Here is an 18,753-nt window from a genome sequence, read left to right on the forward strand (position 1 = left end):
ATTTTGAGGGTGTGTGATGGGTCTATGTATGGTCCATTCATGGGTTGCCCAGAACAGTGGCTGGCTGGATGGGTGCATCTCCTCGTCGTACTCTTCTTCTTCTCGATATCGCAGGCGGGGAATACACGGCCATCTGCACTTCTTTCTCGGAGTCTCAATGTGCAGGATTGGTCTGCAGCCGTCACTGGCCGAGCTCCAGCGACTGGGAAATTGTGCCAGTGATGCATTCCATTACGACTGATATGCACTTGTGATCATGAATAAGGTGGTGGTGGGGCTGACGCCTGAAGGGTCGGACATGGTCATTTTTGCTCACACATAATGTACAGCCTTTGCGCCGTTGCGCTATGCATCCCACATACATCCATGTCAGCATCATTATGCATTCCAGCAGACCGCATCACGTCCCATTCTATCGTCTAGATTTTACCGTCTTGGCATACCACGCCCTCTGCCTCGCATGGCTCTCTGTGCGGCGCCCGGTGGTAGTCCTCTGGTGGGTGCTTGTGGATTTTGAGACTCCTGGTTCTTGATCGTCTCGTCAACACTGAGGATCAAACAGCTGGCCTCGACCGCGGCCTGGATCGCGTTGATCTTGACTAACGATGGCTCCCATACGAAGGCTTCGAGGTTGTCCCGAATGCCTTCATTGTCGAAGTCGACGCCTGCCCAAGTGTTGCCCTTGCGGTGCTCGACTCGTAATCTGTTGAGAATATCTGTCGCATCGAAACCAGCATTGTCGCACAGCTGTCGTGGAATGACTTCCAACGCCTTGGCAAACGCCTTGATGATGCTTTGTTGCTTGTGTGGCACGTTCTTGTCTGCGAAGCTGTGTAGGTATGCTGAAACTTCCATCTCGCAAGCACCACCTCCAGCCACGATGGTTTGGTTCTTGATGGCACGTTTCACGATCATGATGGCATCGTGCAGACTGCGCTCCACCTCTGCAATGAATTGCTCTGCACCTCCACGGAGGACCAATGTGCAGGTCTTGGCGCCAGGGCAGCCTTCGAAGAAATTGTAGCGTTCCCCTCCGATTTGTCGTTCTTCGAAGACCTCGCACGTGCCGAGGTGATGCGACGAGATGTCCGAGCAGGTAGACTGTATCGAGGCACCCGTCGCTTGGCAGACACGCTCAAGGTCGTCCGAAGACACACGTCCAGCGCAGAACACATCGCGATCGGCAAAGTATTGTGTTGCGAGATCTCCAATGGGCAGTTTCGAAAGGACGACCTTGGCGCCCGTGTTGTAAAGCGCCTCCATCTTGTCGTAGATGATCTTCCACTCTGCATCCACAATCGCTTGGTATTCTGAGACCTGCTCAACACGAATCTCGGCGTTGTCCTTTTCACTCTTCAGCTCTAGTTCCACATTCAGGCAGACAATCTTCGGGTTCTTGAAGGCTTTGGGCTGTTGTTCGAAACCAGCATATGAGAAGGTCTTCTTAAATGCAACGCCGTTGACGAAGAGAGAGTCCTGGAGTGCTCCGCCGGTAATCTTCTTGATCCCAATGAGCTTCTCGTTTAGATCGTCCTGGTCCAAAGAAAGTACGGCATCCACGACCACTGTAACATTGTCAGCCTAGCCATATTAATCCACGCTCCTCGGCAGGCACTCACTCTTGGTAAAGAATTGCTCGTTGCGGTAGATGAGCTTGCTGCTCATGGCTGTCCTCGCCAATTTCCTCAACGTCTCGCGCTGGTTGTCCTCGCTTGTGCTCACCGCGATCTCCTTGACTTTGTTCACAGCCATGGTCCCCGCTCTTCGCAGGCCCTTGATGATGACCTGACTACTGACACCCTGCTCGACATGTTCTTTGATCTCCTTCAGCACCTCACCCGCCAACACGACCACGGACGTTGTGCCATCTCCCACTTCTGCGTCCTGCGACCGCGCAATGTCTGTGAGGATGCGTGCTGCTGGGTGCACGATATCGAGGAGTTTCATAACGGTCGCGCCATCGTTTGTGATCGTCTGTTTGCCATTCTCGTCTACAAGCAGCAAGTCACCGCCGTACGGCCCTAGCGTGCTCTTGATGGTCGACTGGACTGCCAGACACGCGTTGATGTTGGAGATGATCTGGCCCTTTCCCTGTGACTGATCCGTTCCTGTCCATGGTCAGTACCTTTGGCCCTCTATCAAGTTGTCGCTGCCGGTGCTTCTGATTCTTACCCTCTTTCAGGACAATGATGGTTGGCGTTTGTCCGCCGAAGGACATCTTGGCGTGTGTTTCGGTTCAATGGCGCTGATGGCGATTTCGGAGACGTGCGGTTCGTGTGTTCGGTGTTTAGCGTTGTGGGAGGCTGTAACGGGACGTCGTGAAGCGGTGATGTATCTGTTTCCTCGAGCTTCTCTCAATCACAAAAATCCATCGCGTTCAGGTCCGCGTTTCGAGCAACGAATCAGGCAAGGTCTGCCGAAAGGATCCACTTTTGTCTTGGCAAGAACTGCCATTTCTCTTCACTTCTCTTTGACTTCATCTGTCCACTTCCACAGCATCATGCAGTGCTCCGATGGCCGCCAATCCGCCACTCCGACCATACTTCCGTACCATTTAGAGGCGCTGCTCAGCAAGCGCCGTTGTGCAGATGAGATAGGCCAAGACGATTGACGTCTTGCAGCATCGGCTGTCATTAGGGCCGGCTAACAAACATCAGGATAAGTGGCACCTCATTCTTATGTATATCATCTCGTATCCCTTCATATCTTTCATCGAGATATTACACAAACGAAATGCGCGTTGCTGTCCTCATATTTGCTGGGGTCAGCCTAGTCCGGGCCTCACAGCCCATTGCCAAGGTCCTCAATGGCTCGTATTCTGGAATACATCTTCCCCAATTTCAACAAGATCTTTTCCTCGGAATACCTTATGCTCAGGATACTGGAGGTCAGAATAGATTTCGGGTTCCGCAAGCACTGAATGATACATGGAATGATACCCGGCCTGCCACAAGCTACAGCGATGCTTGTCCGAGCATTGATTCTAGTGACAAACTTTATGGGATGAGTGAAAATTGCCTCAGCATCAACATCGTTCGTCCTGCAGATGTCGCGCACGATCTTAAGCTGCCTGTCTTACTCTGGATTCACGGCGGTAGCTACCAAGTAGGCACTTCCGGACTTCCAAACTACAACCTCACCTACATAGTGCAGCGGTCCGTTGAGATCGGAAAACCTATCATTGGAGCATCGATCAATTACCGCAAAGGCGGTTGGGGTAACATGTACAGCATCGAAATACAAGGCTCTGGCAACACCAACTTAGCACTGCGCGATATGAGGAAAGGCCTCGGCTGGATCTCGGAGAACATTGGTGCTTTCGGTGGCGATAAGCACTCTGTCACTATATGGGGTGAAAGCTCTGGCTCTTTCGCTGTAGGTCAGTTGTTGATTAGCTATGGTGGTAGAACCGATCAGCTATTCCATCGCAGCATCCAGGAATCTGGTTCTGCAGCCACCGCGTGGTACAATGGTACCGACTGGTATCAGCCGATCTACGACAACATCGTCAACCAAGCCAACTGCACAGATGCAGCCGATACACTTGCTTGTCTTCGCACTCTTCCATACGAGGAAATCTACCCTCTCTTGAACGCATCAAGACTCGTCGGTGCACCAGGCTGGTATCCAACCGTAGATGGCGATATCATCCCAAACTTCCCCACCACCCTGCTCGAGCAAGGTCGATTCGCTCAGATACCCCACCTATACGGCTCAAATTCAGACGAAGGCACCGACAACGTGATCCCAGGAATCGACACCGACGAAGAACTCCGTTACCACCTGCAACACAACACTGGTTTCCAATTTCCCAACACGACCATCGACAAAATTCTCGACCTCTACCCCGATGACCCTGCAGTGGGCGTCCCAATCGACACGGGAACAGAACGTTTCACGCAATACGGCTACCAATACAAGCGAGCCGCAGCCATCATCGGTGATGTCTTCTACCATGCCCCTCGATTGGCCGATGCTCAAGTCTACGCCACCCACTCTCCCACATACATTTACCGATTCAACACGCGACCCTGGCAAAATGCAACCGGAATGTTAGCGGCCGCATACAAAGGCGTGCAACATTTCAGTGAAGTGGCTTTCGTCTTTGCGAATCCTGATTTTGTGGGCCCGTTTCCAGACTATCGGGCATTGAGTGACCAGATGAGCGCGCAGTGGATTCATTTTGCGCATGCGGGAGATCCTAATGGGCGGGGCTTGCCGAAATGGCCGAGGTATAATCAGGAGGAGGACGACGAGGAGAAGAAGAAGGGCTGGAATTTGGTGTTGCAGAGTAGTAGGCAGGGAGGCAGTTACGTTGAGGAGGATACGTATCGATTGGAAGGGAGGGAATACTTGAATCAGTGGGCGAGACGCAGGCATGTGTGAAATGAATTGCATGTGATGTTGTTATTTGTAGAAGAGCTGTAGCTGTCCTCTTGGAAGGCATTGTAAGACATTTTGAGCATCTCTATGCGCTGAGACTGTCTCTCTTCGACTTCAATGTTATACACATTCCAGGCAATCTTTCAAATTGACCCCATCAGCCTCTTTGCTCGCTCGGTTCAGCTCGGTCCAGTTCAGTCAGTCAGTGTACTGTTGTTCTTGTTGAGGCATATCTCAATTCAGAGCCTCACTCAAAGCCCGCCAACCAGCACTCTCCCACGGTGCCATAAAAGCTGCTCGCTGCGCATCACCCACACTCCCCACACCAGCGAAAGCCCGAGCCAGATCTGCCGCGTGCATACTTCCATGCGGCGGCACAGCCTGCGCGGAAGTTTGCAAAGCCATCTGTGCAGCATGATCCTCACCCGTCAATGCTGCAAGCTGCGACCACGCGTGCGCGTCTTTGGAGTTGAGCAGGATTGCAGTTTGGACTTCTGTGAGAACGGTCTCGTCTGACCTCTCGGTGCTGGAGAAGAGTCCAGCGAGGGCTTCGAGGAGGGTTTCAATGCCAGCAAGCTGCTTCTTTGAGGAAATGCAGTCTTTTGTGCGTAGAGCGCGCAAGTCGTCTCGTACGGCATTCGCAGTGTCTTCGTCGTTGTCTAGGGCAGCGATGGCGCCCAACAGGGTGATGACCCCAATGTGCTCCGGGTGCTGTTCGGCTGCACTGAAGAGCTGCTTGCGTGCGACATCTTTCTCCGTCTCTCCTCCTTGAGCCCACAGCACTTGTACAAGCGAGCAAACAATGTCGGGGTCGTTTCCACTCTCCACAAGAGCTGCTTTGAACATGCTAACGCTTTCAGACATGTCTTGGAGGTAGTACTGTGCGAGACCGGCAGTCAGGTGTGCTGAAAGACGCAGCTTTCGTCTCGCTTCTGCATCGAGACCGCTACTATCGGCATCGGAAGAGAGGTCAAGTGCTGTTGCTGCGTTCTCTGCTGCAGCTGAGAAGTCTGCGGTTGCGAGTTGGTTTCGCGATAGATCGGATTTGGCGAGTGCGTATTGCGCCAACGCTGACAGTGACTCGCTGGCTTCATAGTCTGCTTCAGCAGTCTCACTGAGTTCTGTTAGGGTTTCAATGGCCGCGGTGTGATTACCGACTCGCTCCAGGAACAGCGCTGCGAGATGTCGGTATGGCAGATCTTTGGGAACCTGCGTTCGAAGCTGCTCGAGCGCAAATATAGGTTGTATGAGCTTCGTGAGATCATTCGAAGCAGTCTCTGTTGAGAGGAGGTAGTCGAAGCTGGAAGTGGCATATTGTCGCTTACTGATGAGTGAGGCCGAATCAGATATCTCAAAAGCGTGCGTAAAGTGGTTCAACGCCTCTTTGGTGTCGCCTGTCATGAGAGCAATGATACCTTCGCCTACCCAAGCATGCGCATACTCCGGGTCGGTGCTCTGCGCACGCCCGAAGGACTGATGGGCAAGTTCAACGTCGTTCTGCAGCAGGTAGAGGACGCCCAAGTTGGCCCAGACTTTGGCATTCAGCTCGTTGAGATGCAGTGAGCGTACGAAGGAGTGCTGTGCGACCTTAGGGTTGAGAGTTGTGGTGACCACACCGAGTGCATTCCAGAGCTCAGGACTTCCAGCTTCGAGTTCGATAGCCCGTTTGAAACATCGCACGGCTGTGGTCAGATGGCGTCTGCCAGCCTTTGCTGTGCTGCTAGCGTGAGCTCGCTGCTCAGCCCAGCCTAGGTTGTACCACGCTACTGCCTGGGCGTGAAGATCGTGCGCGGCCGAGTGAATCGCCCTCTTGTATGCCAGGATTGCGGCGACTGATGGTTCTGGGAGTGAGGCAGAAGCGGTCCCGTTCGCGCTATCAGTGTCGAGCGCGGCCAGAGATATAAAGTCGACATCCGCGAGGAGTTCGTACATACTCTGCTCGGCGGAGAGACTGAGTAGATCCTGAACCTGGTCAGACGGGAAATTTTCGATCTTGCTCTGCGCCCACGAAAATACTGAGCATGCATCACCAACTGCCTTCCACAGGTTGAAAGCATGAGGCGTGTCTTTGGCTACCAGGGCGGCGACTGAGAGTGCACTGATAGCACACTGCACGGCTTGTCCATACAGTCCAGTCTCCACACATCTGGAGGCGTGTTCGACATAGCATTGAAGCAACGACATGAGCACGCCGAATTCAGAGGGGCGGTCCTCTAGCACGCCTTTCAGACCAGAAACTGCCTCGTCATACTCGCCCAGCTCTCTGTGCACGTTTGCCAGCATGTATCTTGCAAACCACGTCTCGCCACTTATCTTCAACTTGGCGTTATCATGCGGCTGTAGGGCATACGTAAAGGTTCTCAGTGCCGAGTTGTATCTGCCTGAGTTGTGATAGCTCTCGCCGAGCCCAACATACGATTGATAGTCATCTGGACTGATTCGCAGAGCAGCAAGAAAGGAAACAATCGCCTGCTGGTATTCTTGTTTGTTCATCTGAACCACCCCAAGCGCAGAGTACGGCCAGCTGATACCTTTCTTCTTAGAGCCCGGAGGAGGCCGTGCCTTTCCAGAATCCACTACACGTTGCGCAACGACTTCAACGATGTCCCAATCGCCTTGATCAGCGAAAGACTTTGCCAGGCGTTCCGCGGCCTCGACTTCAGCTGGTGAAAGTTCGAATGCCTTCTGAAAGCATTGCCGAGCACGCTTCTTGTCCTTGGCATAATCTCCGTAGTAGATTCCGAGTTTGGTGTATGCCGGCGCATAATTGACATTGGTCTTGATGGCGGCCAGGAAGTGACTATACGCACCATTGCGATCTCTGCGGGCAGATTTGGATTGATCAGATTCCCATACACATACGCCTATGCGATATATGGTCTGCGCCCGCAGATCTCTTGTCCGGGGATCATCAGCTCTGATTGTCTGAAGAAAGTCGTTGAGCTCTTCCAGCGCTTGTGGATAATCGCCGCTCAGTGCCCTACACCAAGCAAGCTCTGTGCCCACACGCACATTTCCTTTGTCCTCTGCGAGAGCACGTAGAAAGAAATCAATGGCGTCCTGATAGTCTTCGGTCTCCTCGAGAATCAATCCTAGGCCGATGAGTGCTGGTGTAAACTTCGGCTTCCTCTGTAGAATCTCTTCAAACAGACGCTTCGCTTCGGGATGGTTACGCGGTGCCTGATGATGCACAAGAGAAGTGCCAAGTACGGCATTGAGAGCGTCTCGCGTATTCTGAAGGCCGAGGCCTATTTTACTGCCCTCGACCTGGGCTACTTTGAGCCCATTCCTTGCAGTCTCTGCTGCACTGGGGTGCTCTTCAAGGTGCAAGTAGTAATCGCTCACAAGCCTGTGTGCGAAGGGAGATTGCTCAGCAGCTGTCAAGCCTTCCGTGAACAGGAGCAGTCTATCTTCAGGACGTATCTCCTCACTTGGCTCGTCAACCTCGCTCTTTGGAGGCGCTGGAAAGGGTGAGAGTTCACTGCTCAACCAGCCTTGTAAGATACGAGCGATTCCACTCTCCTCGAACAACACGACATATTCTCGCAGAATCCCAGCATCCAGGTCTTTGAGGTCATCCATATCCCTGGATTCCAGTACAAGGTCCCACGCTAGGCGGAAAGGGTGGTGGATGATGACCATGCCCTCAGCAAGTGTCAGTACCTGGTCGAGCTTTGGGGCTTTCTGCTCGATCGGTAGCACGACTAGGGTGTCGTATGCTCGTTGAAGCAGTTTCTCTTCATGCTGCCGTCGGAGCTCATCATCACTAGACCAATTGATGAGCTGTTGGTAGAGCTCCTCGAGCTTGCTGCTGGCAAAAACCTCTCGCTTGACGTCAATGGTCACTTGCCCAATCTTTGCGCCAATTCGTGTTCGACGCTCGTTGATTTCCTTCTTCATCCGCTCTGCCTCTTCAGCCTCAGTCAATTCTATGAGTCGAGTGAGTGTATGAGACGCTCGAGGTATGCGTCCTTCCAGTGAGTCGTAAATCGGACTTCCTGGAAGCATGACTTCCAGTACCTTCTTGTTCTGCGCAGGGGTTCCATATTGCTTTGTAAAAGCAGTGAGCTCATCCACCGTCGACTGAGCACGATTCAGATCATCGGCCTTTGCGAAGTGCTCGGCGATTTTGACAGCAGCGTCGCGATATTCGTCGACTCGCTTCGGACCTTGTGCTTTGTAAACACTCACGAGTCCTTGCCACGCTTGAGAGTCGTCTGGCTTTGCCTTCGCCGCCGACTGATATGTATTGGCAGCTTCGTCATATTTGCTCTGCTTCTCCAGAGCACGACCAAGGAACAGTTTCGCGAAGTAATTTTGGGGATCTGCAGATAAGACCGAATTGGCGTGTTCTATGGCCTGGTCATACTGCTTGTTGTCCAGTGCAGCTTTTGCTGCTTTCAATGCAGCTTTGGCCGACATGGCCCTTCATGGATGTCGTGGGCAGTGCGTTCAGCGTAGTCGTTCCCTGCGACATGTGTGTATGGTATGGGATCCACGACTCGCGAGTTCTGCGATGGTGAGGTGCCGTTGACAAAATTGTCAGGTACCTAGGTATGGCTGTCTCTGCCTCTGCGTGTAATGGATGTTTGCACTTGTGCCCGTTGTCATCAAGCTGACTAAGCCGACCCGCGACACATCTTCACGCGTTCTGCGCACTACATTCACTTCTTGTTGGTGTAACTGATGTCCAAGCCCAGCCCGCCACCATACATACCATGGATGCAGAATGGACAGCCTCGGCGCTGTTCTCCCCATCAAAGGCGCGCGTACAGCAAGCACAGGCCAAGGACTGGGCGGCCGTGGAGGCATGGATATCGAAGAAATATGGCTCACGCATACCACCTTTTGAGCGAAACGAAGACACTTTGCAAGCGCTCTTGGCCCTAGCCAACTTGAACGAGAACGCCGATGAGCAGCGGAGTCAAGTCGAGCGGATCGAGAAGGCAGCGCTCGCGAGTCTGACTCGTAAGCAGGGCGGTCTCCACGAAGAGGCGTTGCAAATGCTTCAGGCCGAACTGTCTCACGAGGCTCATCTCGATACGCTGGCTGAGACCGTAGTCGCTCTGGATTGCCCGAGCACCAATACACAGGACGTTGCTCGCCACATAATCCTGCTCAATACGACGGAGTTTCAACTGCGGCAGCAACTTTCCCAGGCCGAACAGCAATTGGCAAATCTGAAATTAGAATCCCAGCGCATGCACAATCTGGCCAAGGATTTGGCGAACCCAGACTTCGAAGCTCCAACCGACGTTGTAGACAATACGACTGAGTGGGTTAAAACCACCAAAACCCTCAAAGCCAAGGTCGCCGAATATGACGAGAGATTGAGCGCTTCGCGCCCGTCATCTTCGTCGAATGCACTCGAGCATGTTGATCGCAAAAAATTAGAGCTGGAGAAGCAGCAACAACGACTGAGAGACTTGGAAATGGAACTGAAGGCCTTTCAAGAGCTGCCCACTGATGCAAGGCTGGCTCGTGCTAAACTGGAAGAAGCTCGCCGACATCTGAGACAGCTTACTACACGAAGGAATGAGCTGTTCGAGAACCTCGCTGACAGCAGGTAACATTTCTAGATACATGGTCTCATTGTCTAGACAGATCTAGCCAGAAATCGTGATCTATGATTGGCGTTCCGGAGCGTTATATCCGTGCTGATTACGCCAACTTGCTGGCAAAAGCTGAGATGTCTTTGCCAACATCTTCGCCGGCCTCAATGCAGTGCCAATGGCCGACCTTACTGTAGACCTTGAGCTCCTTCACCTTACTTCCCAAAGAGTCATGAATAGACTGGCACCCGGCCAGTGGCGCAGACTGGTCCTCATCGCCTGCCAAAATGAGCACAGGGGTGGTCATTGATGAGAACCCGGGGTCTTTCATATTGATAATCGCCTCGCAATGAGACGCATATGATTTGGGATCTTGGCTGAGGATGAGCTCTCGGATAAATGCTCGCTGGAGAGGTGTGCTATTGGAGCCCGTGGCAGCTTTGGGCACCGTATTCGCCAGTGGCTCCATGCCGTCTGGAACCAAAAGAAAAGTCAGTACGTCACGTCTAGAAGCTGGTTTGAAAAATTGAGAGTTGTCACCTTTCAGTACTGTCTCGATTCTCGTCTGGAATACTTCTGGCTTTACGGACGACGGATTGACAGGACCGATGGCAACCACGCCTGCAAATCGATCCGGATGTCTCGCCGCCGCTGTCAATACCATCGGACCACCCATGGAGTGCCCCACCACGATCGCCTTGGGGATGTTCAGATGATCCATCAAGCCAACGACATCTTCCGCCATATCCACCAGGCTCAATTTCTCGCCTTGCGATTTCGACCCCGCCGCGCCATAGGTAGAAAGGGCGACGACTCGATGGCCTTCGAGGTACGGCACCACTGGCATATAATAGTTCTGCGAACTTCCCAGGCCGTGAACGCACACAATGGGTAGTTTGTCTTCTTGGACCTGGAAACCTAGCTGTCCGCTTTCGACATATTGAATGGTGTGTTGGTTGACTGTGGCGAAGGGCATATTGTCTGAGCTCCAAATGCTGAGGCTATTACTCGCTGTTGCTATGTCGATGGAATTGAAGTAGGTTAGGTACCTGTACCTGTATGAAGTGATGCTTGATGAAGAGCGGCAGAATCATGCATGCCCGACCAATGATGCCATTCGGCCCTCTCTGTCTCTCCATCTGTGTCTCGCGCTCTCGGGCCGGTACCTCCTACCTCTTTTTTCTTTCCTCAGCCGGCTTGGCCATCGTGCTGACGTAATAAAGCTTTTTCCGACCCGATCCCAGGCGCGATGTCATCAGACTCCATGTCATTGCGAACATGAAGCATACAGGTACCTGAGCCTGACTGTACCTAAGGTACATACATACCTAGTAGCAGTGGTAGTATACAACCATACCGTTCTGAAGAGACAGCTTCAAGGATGAATATCCGCTGACTCAGGTCGGAAATACATAGGTACTTACATCACCTTAGGTAATCTTTGAGGCACGAGTCCAACTTTGAGAATCTATTACTAGGTAGATGTAGGCAATTTGGATCTAGACAAGTTGGATATAACAAAACACTTTGTATACTAGGAGTTAGTTCCGGTCGTTTGGCACTTTCGTAGTCTCCTGGAATTTTATACTGTTTGAAGGAAGGCCAGTTCAATACTCTGAAGTTGCTCTAGTAGGTGGTATCGAAGGGTACCAGGTAGGTATTGTCGCATTGATATGCCTCCGCGTGATAATGTCCGGTAGAACCGATGTTTTCCCCCTTCTTTTTCTCTTTTTTTCCCCCAAGTAGAACAAAGTGGTGATTCCTGACAATTCTACTGGTTCCGCGTCTGGGGGAACGACGGTTGCGAATCGACTTCGGCTTCGGCAACTCTACAGCACAGCCAAGCGTAGGCAAGCCTTGCCGAGATTCCGCCCGCTCACCTAACTTAGCCGAGACCTTCGATTTCGTTCCACTCCGCTCCACCCGCAGTCCCGCACCTCCGCCTTCTCAGTTTCTGTCCCCGTCCCCGTCCCACCCTCTGGACACGCTCCGCCCACGGCAGAAGACACCGGCCCAGCGATGATGATGCACCACCACCAACATCACCAATACCGATCAATCCATCTTGCTCCATCTCGTTCGGCGCGAGATCATGTGCTATACGCGTGCATGAAGGCGCCCCGACGGCGTCCCTCTGCCGGGGTTTGTGCGACGTGATGAGCCAATCGCATCGCACTATGAAGGCCATCCTTGCTGCTAAAAACCTGTCGAGCGTCGCGTCGCTCGCGATCATTGTTTGATCATTGATGTGACTGGCAAATTGGGCAAATGCCTTATCCCCGAGAATCCCACTCACCGTCGCGTGTGCGCGCCGCGGCGGAGGGCGGCAGATACCAGAACTGCCATTTCATCTAGCGCGGCGGCCGCCGTCTTCAATCAGGTAGGAGGAGAGCAATCCTTTGTTTACTGCATTGCGTTCCAACCATTTCCACTTTTGCTGCTAACGCCTGCATGGCCCAAACGCTGACCAACACTGCGCGCGCGCAAAGACGGGACCGACGATAATAAGATGTCGTCGACGCTCCAGGAGCGCGAGATACACCGGTACTACCAGCCATGGCTTGCGGCGCATGGCTCGAGTCTGAATGTCGCCAACCACGTCGAGTCCTTGGCCCAATGGGACCTGCAGAAGCAAGGCTACCAGCCCAAGACCAGCCGGGATAAGGCCATCACCGCGTTCACCCAAATTGTCGCTCTGCGCCTGAACGTATCTCGCTGTATGGTGTCGTTGATAGACGCCAACAATCAGTACGTTCTAGCAGAAGCCACAAAGGATGTAGGAACCCCTGCGGAAGAGCTGTGGCTGGGCAGCGCGATCCTATCCCGCACGGATGCTGTTTGCGAGCACACATTCATCAACACGTGCAGCGCGCCTGAGGAGGATGGACGGTTATACCATACCAAAGGCATGATTGTAAATGATTTGCGTCTGGACGAGCGGTTCAAGGATTTTCCTTATGTGGTGAAAAAACCCGGCCTGCGATTCTATGCAGGAGTGCCCTTGTATTCTCGCAACGGATACATGATTGGAGCGATCGCAGTGGCGGATGACCAGCCACGAAATGGCTTGATGGCAGATCAGTTGCGGTTTATGCAAGAAACGGCGCAAGGCGTACTGGAACACCTCGAATGGGCGAGAGATAGAGTGGATCGTTTCAAGGGAGAGCGTATTGTGCGAGGTATGGCTTCGTTCATCGAAGAATGCGGGTCGATACGTGAAGGAACACGACGAGAGGAATCCAGTGAAGTGAGATCGGAAGCGGGCCAGCGCTCGACAAGTGCAGAGCGAACACCAAAATCGAGTCCCAATGCGAAGCAGACATCGCGAGCATCGCTGACGGGCAAGAACTCGGCCAGGCGAGTGCCGCTCGCCAGGCATAGAACGATACATAAGGCTGACGGCATGTCTCGAATGTTCGCGACAGCAGCAGAAATTCTTCGAGAGTCCACTCTAGCTGACGGCTGCGCCATTTTCGGTGCAACTGCTGATAATGGCCGCACGAGTATTAGAGCGACACCTCATAACTTGGACGGCGTCACCGAAAAGAGCGCCGGCACTGTATATGGCCAACCATCGCCAGAGTCTTCCTCGGAGAACGGTGGGCACGACACAAACACTTCTGACAGTGACAGCTCTCCCGCCGCTCGGCCATGCAAGATCCTGTCTTTCGCAGTGGCCGACGAGCAGGCCCGAGGAGACATCGAATCGGGATCTGCATTGACGCTGGCGACGCTGGAGAGATACTTTGCCCTGGCTCCACAGGGCAAAACGTACTCATTCAATGAAGAAGGCTCGGGGGCGTCGTCTGAAGAAGAGAGCGACGTCCCGAGCGTGACAGAAGCTGGTAACGACGTGAACTGCTTGGGCGATGTGAACAACGTTACGAGTCGCGCACGCCCTAGGAAACGACGAATTATGGACCACAAGGAGCTTCTGAAAAAGATTCCGGGTGCGAAGACGGTCATCTTCTTGCCATTATACGATGACGCGGAAGAAAAGTTGATTGCGGGCGCTTTCTTGTGGACTTCGGTGACAGGCAGAATGCTGCAGGACTCGGATCTCTCGTACCTACGGGCTTTTGGGAACTGCATCGTCAGCGAAGTTGTTCGAATGAACATGCAGAGGAACGAAGCCGCCAAGACCACTTTTATCGCGTCCATGAGCCACGAGTTACGGTAAGTCTGTCTCATGGAATCCGCCCGTCGCAAGACGAATGATGGAGGCATGAATCATGGCGAGGGCTTGTATACTGATGAGTTGGCAGGAGTCCACTTCACGGAATTTTGGGAGCAGCAGAGTTTCTCATGGATACAGCTACGGACTCGTATCAGAGCGGGTTAGTCACTTCGATTGTCACCTGTGGCAGAACGTTGCTCGATACGCTCAACCACGTGCTCGACTACAGCAAGATCAACAAGCTCGGGCGCACACAGATGAAGAAGCGGGCGAAGCAAAACAAGCCTGTCAACCTCGCTTCGGACTCGACGCTCGAGAGCATGAACCTGACGGCCGATGTTGATCTTGGTGTCTTAGTGGAAGAGGTCGCCGAGGCTGTCAACGCTGGCCATACGTTCAAGCATTTGCCCGATCTCACGAATGCGCACCGGCACGGAGCCACTGAATACGACAGTCTGACAAACCACGGGCCCGAGACAGAGAAGGACAGGCCAGCAGCTCGTCGTGTAACCGTACTACTTGATATCTCACCGCGCCGCAGCTGGCTTGTCAGGATTCAGCCTGGCGCGCTTCGACGAATCATCATGAACCTGCTGGGAAACGCCCTCAAGTACACCTCTTCCGGCTTCGTGGCCATCTCATTGAGAGCACAAGAAAGCACGGACAAGTCCAATACCAAAGCGCTCATTCGTGTCGTTGATTCAGGAAAGGGCATGTCAGAGTCTTTCCTCAGAGACCGCTTGTTTGTGCCATTCTCACAGGAGGATCCCTTCCAACCGGGCACAGGACTGGGGCTCAGCATCGTCAAACAGATAGTCGATTCGCTTGGTGGGCAAATCGAAGTCCGCTCGGAGGTCGGCGTAGGGACTGAAGTGGATGTCACGCTGAGTCTACCGCCAGCGACGGGCGCGACTCTGCCGAAAGCGCCTGGCAAAGGAACAGCCGCCGCGGACGGGAAGTCTCGGGATGCATATGATGACCCCGGCCTCTTCGATCGCGAGATGCTCGAGGTCGAACAGAAGACCAGAGGTCGACACCTTGTCCTTCTCAATCCTGCACGAGCTCTTCAGCCATTGACGAGCGCTGCATCGCGGTTCCAACAGACACTCCGTGAGATTGCGATCAACTGGTTTGGCATGCACGTGACATACTCGACGGAGATGAATGTGCGCGATGCCGATATCTATGTGTTTTGTGAGCCACCGCCTGTGGAGATGATGCGTGCCCAAAACCGGAAGACGCTCGCGAACGCCGACCAGACAGAGGCAGGATATGGCGAACGCGAGGTTCCCATCATCATCATGTGTATGAATGATCAGGACGCGGTGAGTGAAGTGAACGTAACCACAGTGTTTACCTAGGTAAGGTATGAGCCGATCGCTGACATGTTCTTTCCTACTTTGCAGCTCGAAATCAGCAGGAACCACCAGAGTACTCTCCGCGAGCTTGGCAGGGTCGCTGAAGTCATATCGCAACCATGTGGACCACGGAAACTTGCCAAGGCTTTCCTGCATTGTCTTCGTAGAATGGAAGATTTGAAGAATGCCACGCCAACAGAAGTGAGAGAAGCTGGTGCCAGAGCACATGATGAAGCTGTGCTCAACGACGACCATGCTGGGACGACTCATGACACTGAAGGGCATCGTCCTCGGCAGCAATCAGACGATTTGCGGAATAGTGTGAGTATGGCAGTATCATACCCTGCTGCGCCGCCGTTCGATCCGACCACTCCCTCATTGCAATCTCCTCCCATCGAGCAACAAGCAGTGGTCAAGGAGCTACATCAGTCCGGTGATGGCGAGTCGACACCGAAAGCGAGTGATGTCAATTCCAAGGACTCTATGGAACCCGCCAGACGGGCACCTCACCTGCTGCTAGTGGATGACAATAAAATCAATCGGCAGCTTCTGGTGATGTTTATGAAGAAATGCAATTTCACTTATCGCGAAGCCGAGAACGGACAGGAAGCACTGGATCAATATCAAGACAGCTTGGAACAGGCTACGACAGACACATGGGCAGATACGGAGATGAGTGGATTCGAAGAGGCAGTGGCGAATGCGCATCAGAATCGAAAGGACAGTAATTGCAGCAATGGTACCAGCACCAGCACCAGGAGCAAACCCGCCCCATTCGACTTTGTGCTGATGGATATTTCCATGCCGGTAAGACACATTTGAAGGGCGAATGACATCAAACATTTACTGATCAATAATGTATGCATGTAGGTCATGGACGGGATGGAAGCCACTCGTCGCATCCGGGAATTTGAAAAGGATCAGGGATTGAAGAAGACGACAGTGATTGCTTTGACGGGACTGGCGAGCGAGGGTGCCCGAGAAGAGGCTGAGACGGTTGGCATTGACGTCTTCCTCCCCAAGCCGGTGAAATTCAAGGAATTACGATCCTTGCTGGAGATGCGATCGAGAGGCGAAATCAAGGCTACAGTTGCTCGAAACTAGCCAATGGAGAGTCTAGACTTGGGATATGGGACGAAGCCCTTGATGACTGCTGCTGCTGCTGCTGATGACTTGTGTGTGTGTGCGTGTGTGTGTGAGAGGCTGTAAGAGCAAAGCCAAGAGTCAAGAACCTCGGCCTCCCCGTTCAAACACGAGAGAACAGGAAGCAAAGACGACGGGACCAGCCGGGAAGCGAAGCAGCAAAGGAAAGCGTCATTTCCCACCAAACCACGTCAAATCTTTCCAAAATTAAACCATACACACATATAGATTTTTCCCAGGATCTTGGGCCGAGCTTACTTTTTTCGCTAGACTGGAAACTTCACAAACCCCAGTTCAAACACGAGCCTCACGAGGCCAACTCCACCGGCGGAACTCCACAAGTCCATAAGCCAGTAGAAGCCAGTGGAAGCACAGAAAGCAGCTCCATGTCCCTCAGGACTTGGCTCCGACACTAATACCAGCCCCAACCAGCCTACCAGAGTCATTACTAGTGTGACCACCACCAGTGACCAGTGACCGACTTCCACCACCGCCTTCAGATCCCGACCAACTTTCACGAAAGAGAAAGAAAAAAAGTCTATTTACGAAAATAGAAATCTCTTGGATCTTTTTGACTTCTTCTTTTTTTTCCCTTCTGTTTCTGTCCAACTGGCGACAAGACAATACACAAGACTTTTTCCCCTTGCTTGCGTGAGCCTCGAGAGATTCTTTCATCATCAGCTCAGCTCAGCTCAGCCAGGTACAGTACATTGTACGGGTGGTATGGTATGGTATAGTACCGTAGTGGCGCGTGTCCTTTTCCCTCGTTTTTCTTTTGTTTTCTCCGCTTCCACGCGGAACTCTCTTTGCTCTCTCTCGGATACTCCGTATCGATTCCCGGTGGGATCCCTTCCCCTTCGCGTGGCTTCGCACTCGCCCGGTATTGGGTCTTACATGAGCCATGTGAGACAATCGAACCAGTGTTTTGCTGTCTTGGCTGCCACTGGGAGGTAGGGCACAGGGCATAGAGTGGCGGGCGGCTGGCCGGCTTCGAATAAAAAAGTATCCCGGGGTATAGTGAAGGGATACTGTTGGTTGTTAGTATATATATATATACATTACATGTATATATGATTCCCGCTAGAAGGAATCAACAGAGCCTCAACTGATACTAAGCTTATTTCCATATCGAACTTGGGACTTTGCACGGTATACAAGCCACTACATTACAGCCACTTGCCCACTGGAGTGTGCTTAAAAACTACAACGACTACCTACTTTACCAACACAAACCAACACCAACCCACCGCCCCACTACAACAACACCACTGGCAAACATGTTCACCCTCACCACCCTCCTCGCCGCCTCCGGCTTCCTCCTCTCAACCTCCCACGCCCTCGAATTCCCCGACTCGAGCTGCGCAATCTGTCCCCCCGACAATCAAACTCTTACCGCTTGCGGCCAGTACGTCTTTTTGTCTCTTCCCTCTCTTTCCTCCAACCTCCCCCCACTAACACCTCCTTTTTTCTCTCCATCTAGACGTTTCGGCAGCTGCTACGATTTCTGCGCCGAATCTCGCAAAGAATTCCCCGTACCAGAATGCAACGGCGTCTCGGACGAAGTGTTAATTTGCGAATACTTCAAGAGTGATTGTGGAGAATTATACGGTGGTTGTTATAGTAATAAAGGTCCGATTCCTGGTTGGGCGGTTCCCACTTGTCCTCCTGAGTCGGAGCCATCGAAGCCAGAGCCACAAACTGCACCGAAGCAGGATCCGACGTGTCAGATTTGTGTGGATAATATTAATGATTGTGGAGCGTAAGTTTTTGATCCCTCTCTTTTTTCTGCCTTTTCTGCCTTTTCTCTTATGCATAGATGCTAACGTCTTTTTTCAGATGGTATGGAGAATGCTACGATTTCTGCGCAGAACAACGCAAAGAATTCGATATCCCGGAATGTAAGGGTGTGTCGGGCAAAAAACAAGTTTGCGAATATATGAAGAATGATTGTGGGAAAGTTTTTGGTGGTTGTTATCCTGCTGAGGGGCCGATTCCTGGCTGGGGGGTTCCGGCTTGTCCTTAGATGATGATGATGAAGATGATGATGAGAGAAGGAGGAGGAGAGAGAAGGAGGAGGAGAGAGAAGGAGGAGGAGAGAGAAGGAGGAGGAAGAGAGAGAGAGAGAGAGAGAGAGAGAGGT

General features: G+C 52.6%; 7 protein-coding genes across 7 annotated transcripts; 4 read left to right on the forward strand and 3 right to left on the reverse strand.

Moving 5' to 3' along the window:
- Positions 1 to 214: 214 nt before the first annotated feature.
- Positions 215 to 2,317, reverse strand: SEPMUDRAFT_93158 (t-complex protein 1 eta subunit). The gene is made up of 3 exons (XM_016910604.1): positions 2,173 to 2,317; positions 1,620 to 2,108; positions 215 to 1,565 (listed from the first exon to the last, which is right to left on the reverse strand). The coding sequence occupies exons 1-3, from the start codon at positions 2,216 to 2,218 to the stop codon at positions 427 to 429; spliced, it is 1,674 nt and encodes a 557-aa protein (XP_016757018.1). The 5' UTR covers positions 2,219 to 2,317; the 3' UTR covers positions 215 to 426.
- Positions 2,318 to 2,504: 187 nt separating this feature from the next.
- On the forward strand, positions 2,505 to 8,892 carry SEPMUDRAFT_166535 (alpha/beta-hydrolase). The gene has a single exon (XM_016908239.1). It carries the CDS (start codon positions 2,734 to 2,736, stop codon positions 4,384 to 4,386), a length of 1,653 nt encoding a protein of 550 aa, XP_016757019.1. The 5' UTR covers positions 2,505 to 2,733; the 3' UTR covers positions 4,387 to 8,892.
- On the reverse strand, positions 2,505 to 8,892 carry SEPMUDRAFT_151805 (TPR-like protein). Its single transcript, XM_016907055.1, has one exon. The coding sequence runs from the start codon at positions 8,803 to 8,805 to the stop codon at positions 4,618 to 4,620; it is 4,188 nt and encodes a 1,395-aa protein (XP_016757020.1). The 5' UTR covers positions 8,806 to 8,892; the 3' UTR covers positions 2,505 to 4,617.
- A 209-nt stretch (positions 8,893 to 9,101) lies between these two features.
- SEPMUDRAFT_52504 (uncharacterized protein) lies at positions 9,102 to 9,953 on the forward strand (the record flags this gene model as incomplete). Its single annotated transcript, XM_016909230.1, has 1 exon — positions 9,102 to 9,953. The coding sequence occupies one exon, from the start codon at positions 9,102 to 9,104 to the stop codon at positions 9,951 to 9,953; it is 852 nt and encodes a 283-aa protein (XP_016757021.1).
- Positions 9,183 to 10,993, reverse strand: SEPMUDRAFT_151806 (alpha/beta hydrolase). Its single transcript, XM_016907056.1, has 2 exons — positions 10,476 to 10,993; positions 9,183 to 10,409 (listed from the first exon to the last, which is right to left on the reverse strand). Exons 1-2 carry the CDS (start codon positions 10,909 to 10,911, stop codon positions 10,045 to 10,047), a joined length of 801 nt encoding a protein of 266 aa, XP_016757022.1. The 5' UTR covers positions 10,912 to 10,993; the 3' UTR covers positions 9,183 to 10,044.
- Positions 10,994 to 12,340: 1,347 nt separating this feature from the next.
- On the forward strand, positions 12,341 to 17,118 carry SEPMUDRAFT_151807 (uncharacterized protein). Its single transcript, XM_016907057.1, has 4 exons — positions 12,341 to 14,111; positions 14,201 to 15,437; positions 15,519 to 16,277; positions 16,341 to 17,118. The coding sequence occupies exons 1-4, from the start codon at positions 12,445 to 12,447 to the stop codon at positions 16,572 to 16,574; spliced, it is 3,897 nt and encodes a 1,298-aa protein (XP_016757023.1). The 5' UTR covers positions 12,341 to 12,444; the 3' UTR covers positions 16,575 to 17,118.
- Positions 17,119 to 17,890: 772 nt separating this feature from the next.
- On the forward strand, positions 17,891 to 18,436 carry SEPMUDRAFT_111388 (uncharacterized protein; the record flags this gene model as incomplete). The annotated part of the gene is made up of 3 exons (XM_016900914.1): positions 17,891 to 18,018; positions 18,094 to 18,372; positions 18,430 to 18,436. 3 exons carry the CDS (start codon positions 17,891 to 17,893, stop codon positions 18,434 to 18,436), a joined length of 414 nt encoding a protein of 137 aa, XP_016757024.1.
- Between the last annotated feature and the right edge of the window lie 317 nt (positions 18,437 to 18,753).

This window comes from Sphaerulina musiva, assembly GCF_000320565.1.
Source record: "Sphaerulina musiva SO2202 unplaced genomic scaffold SEPMUscaffold_11, whole genome shotgun sequence".
Taxonomy (NCBI): Eukaryota; Fungi; Ascomycota; class Dothideomycetes; order Mycosphaerellales; family Mycosphaerellaceae; genus Sphaerulina; species Sphaerulina musiva.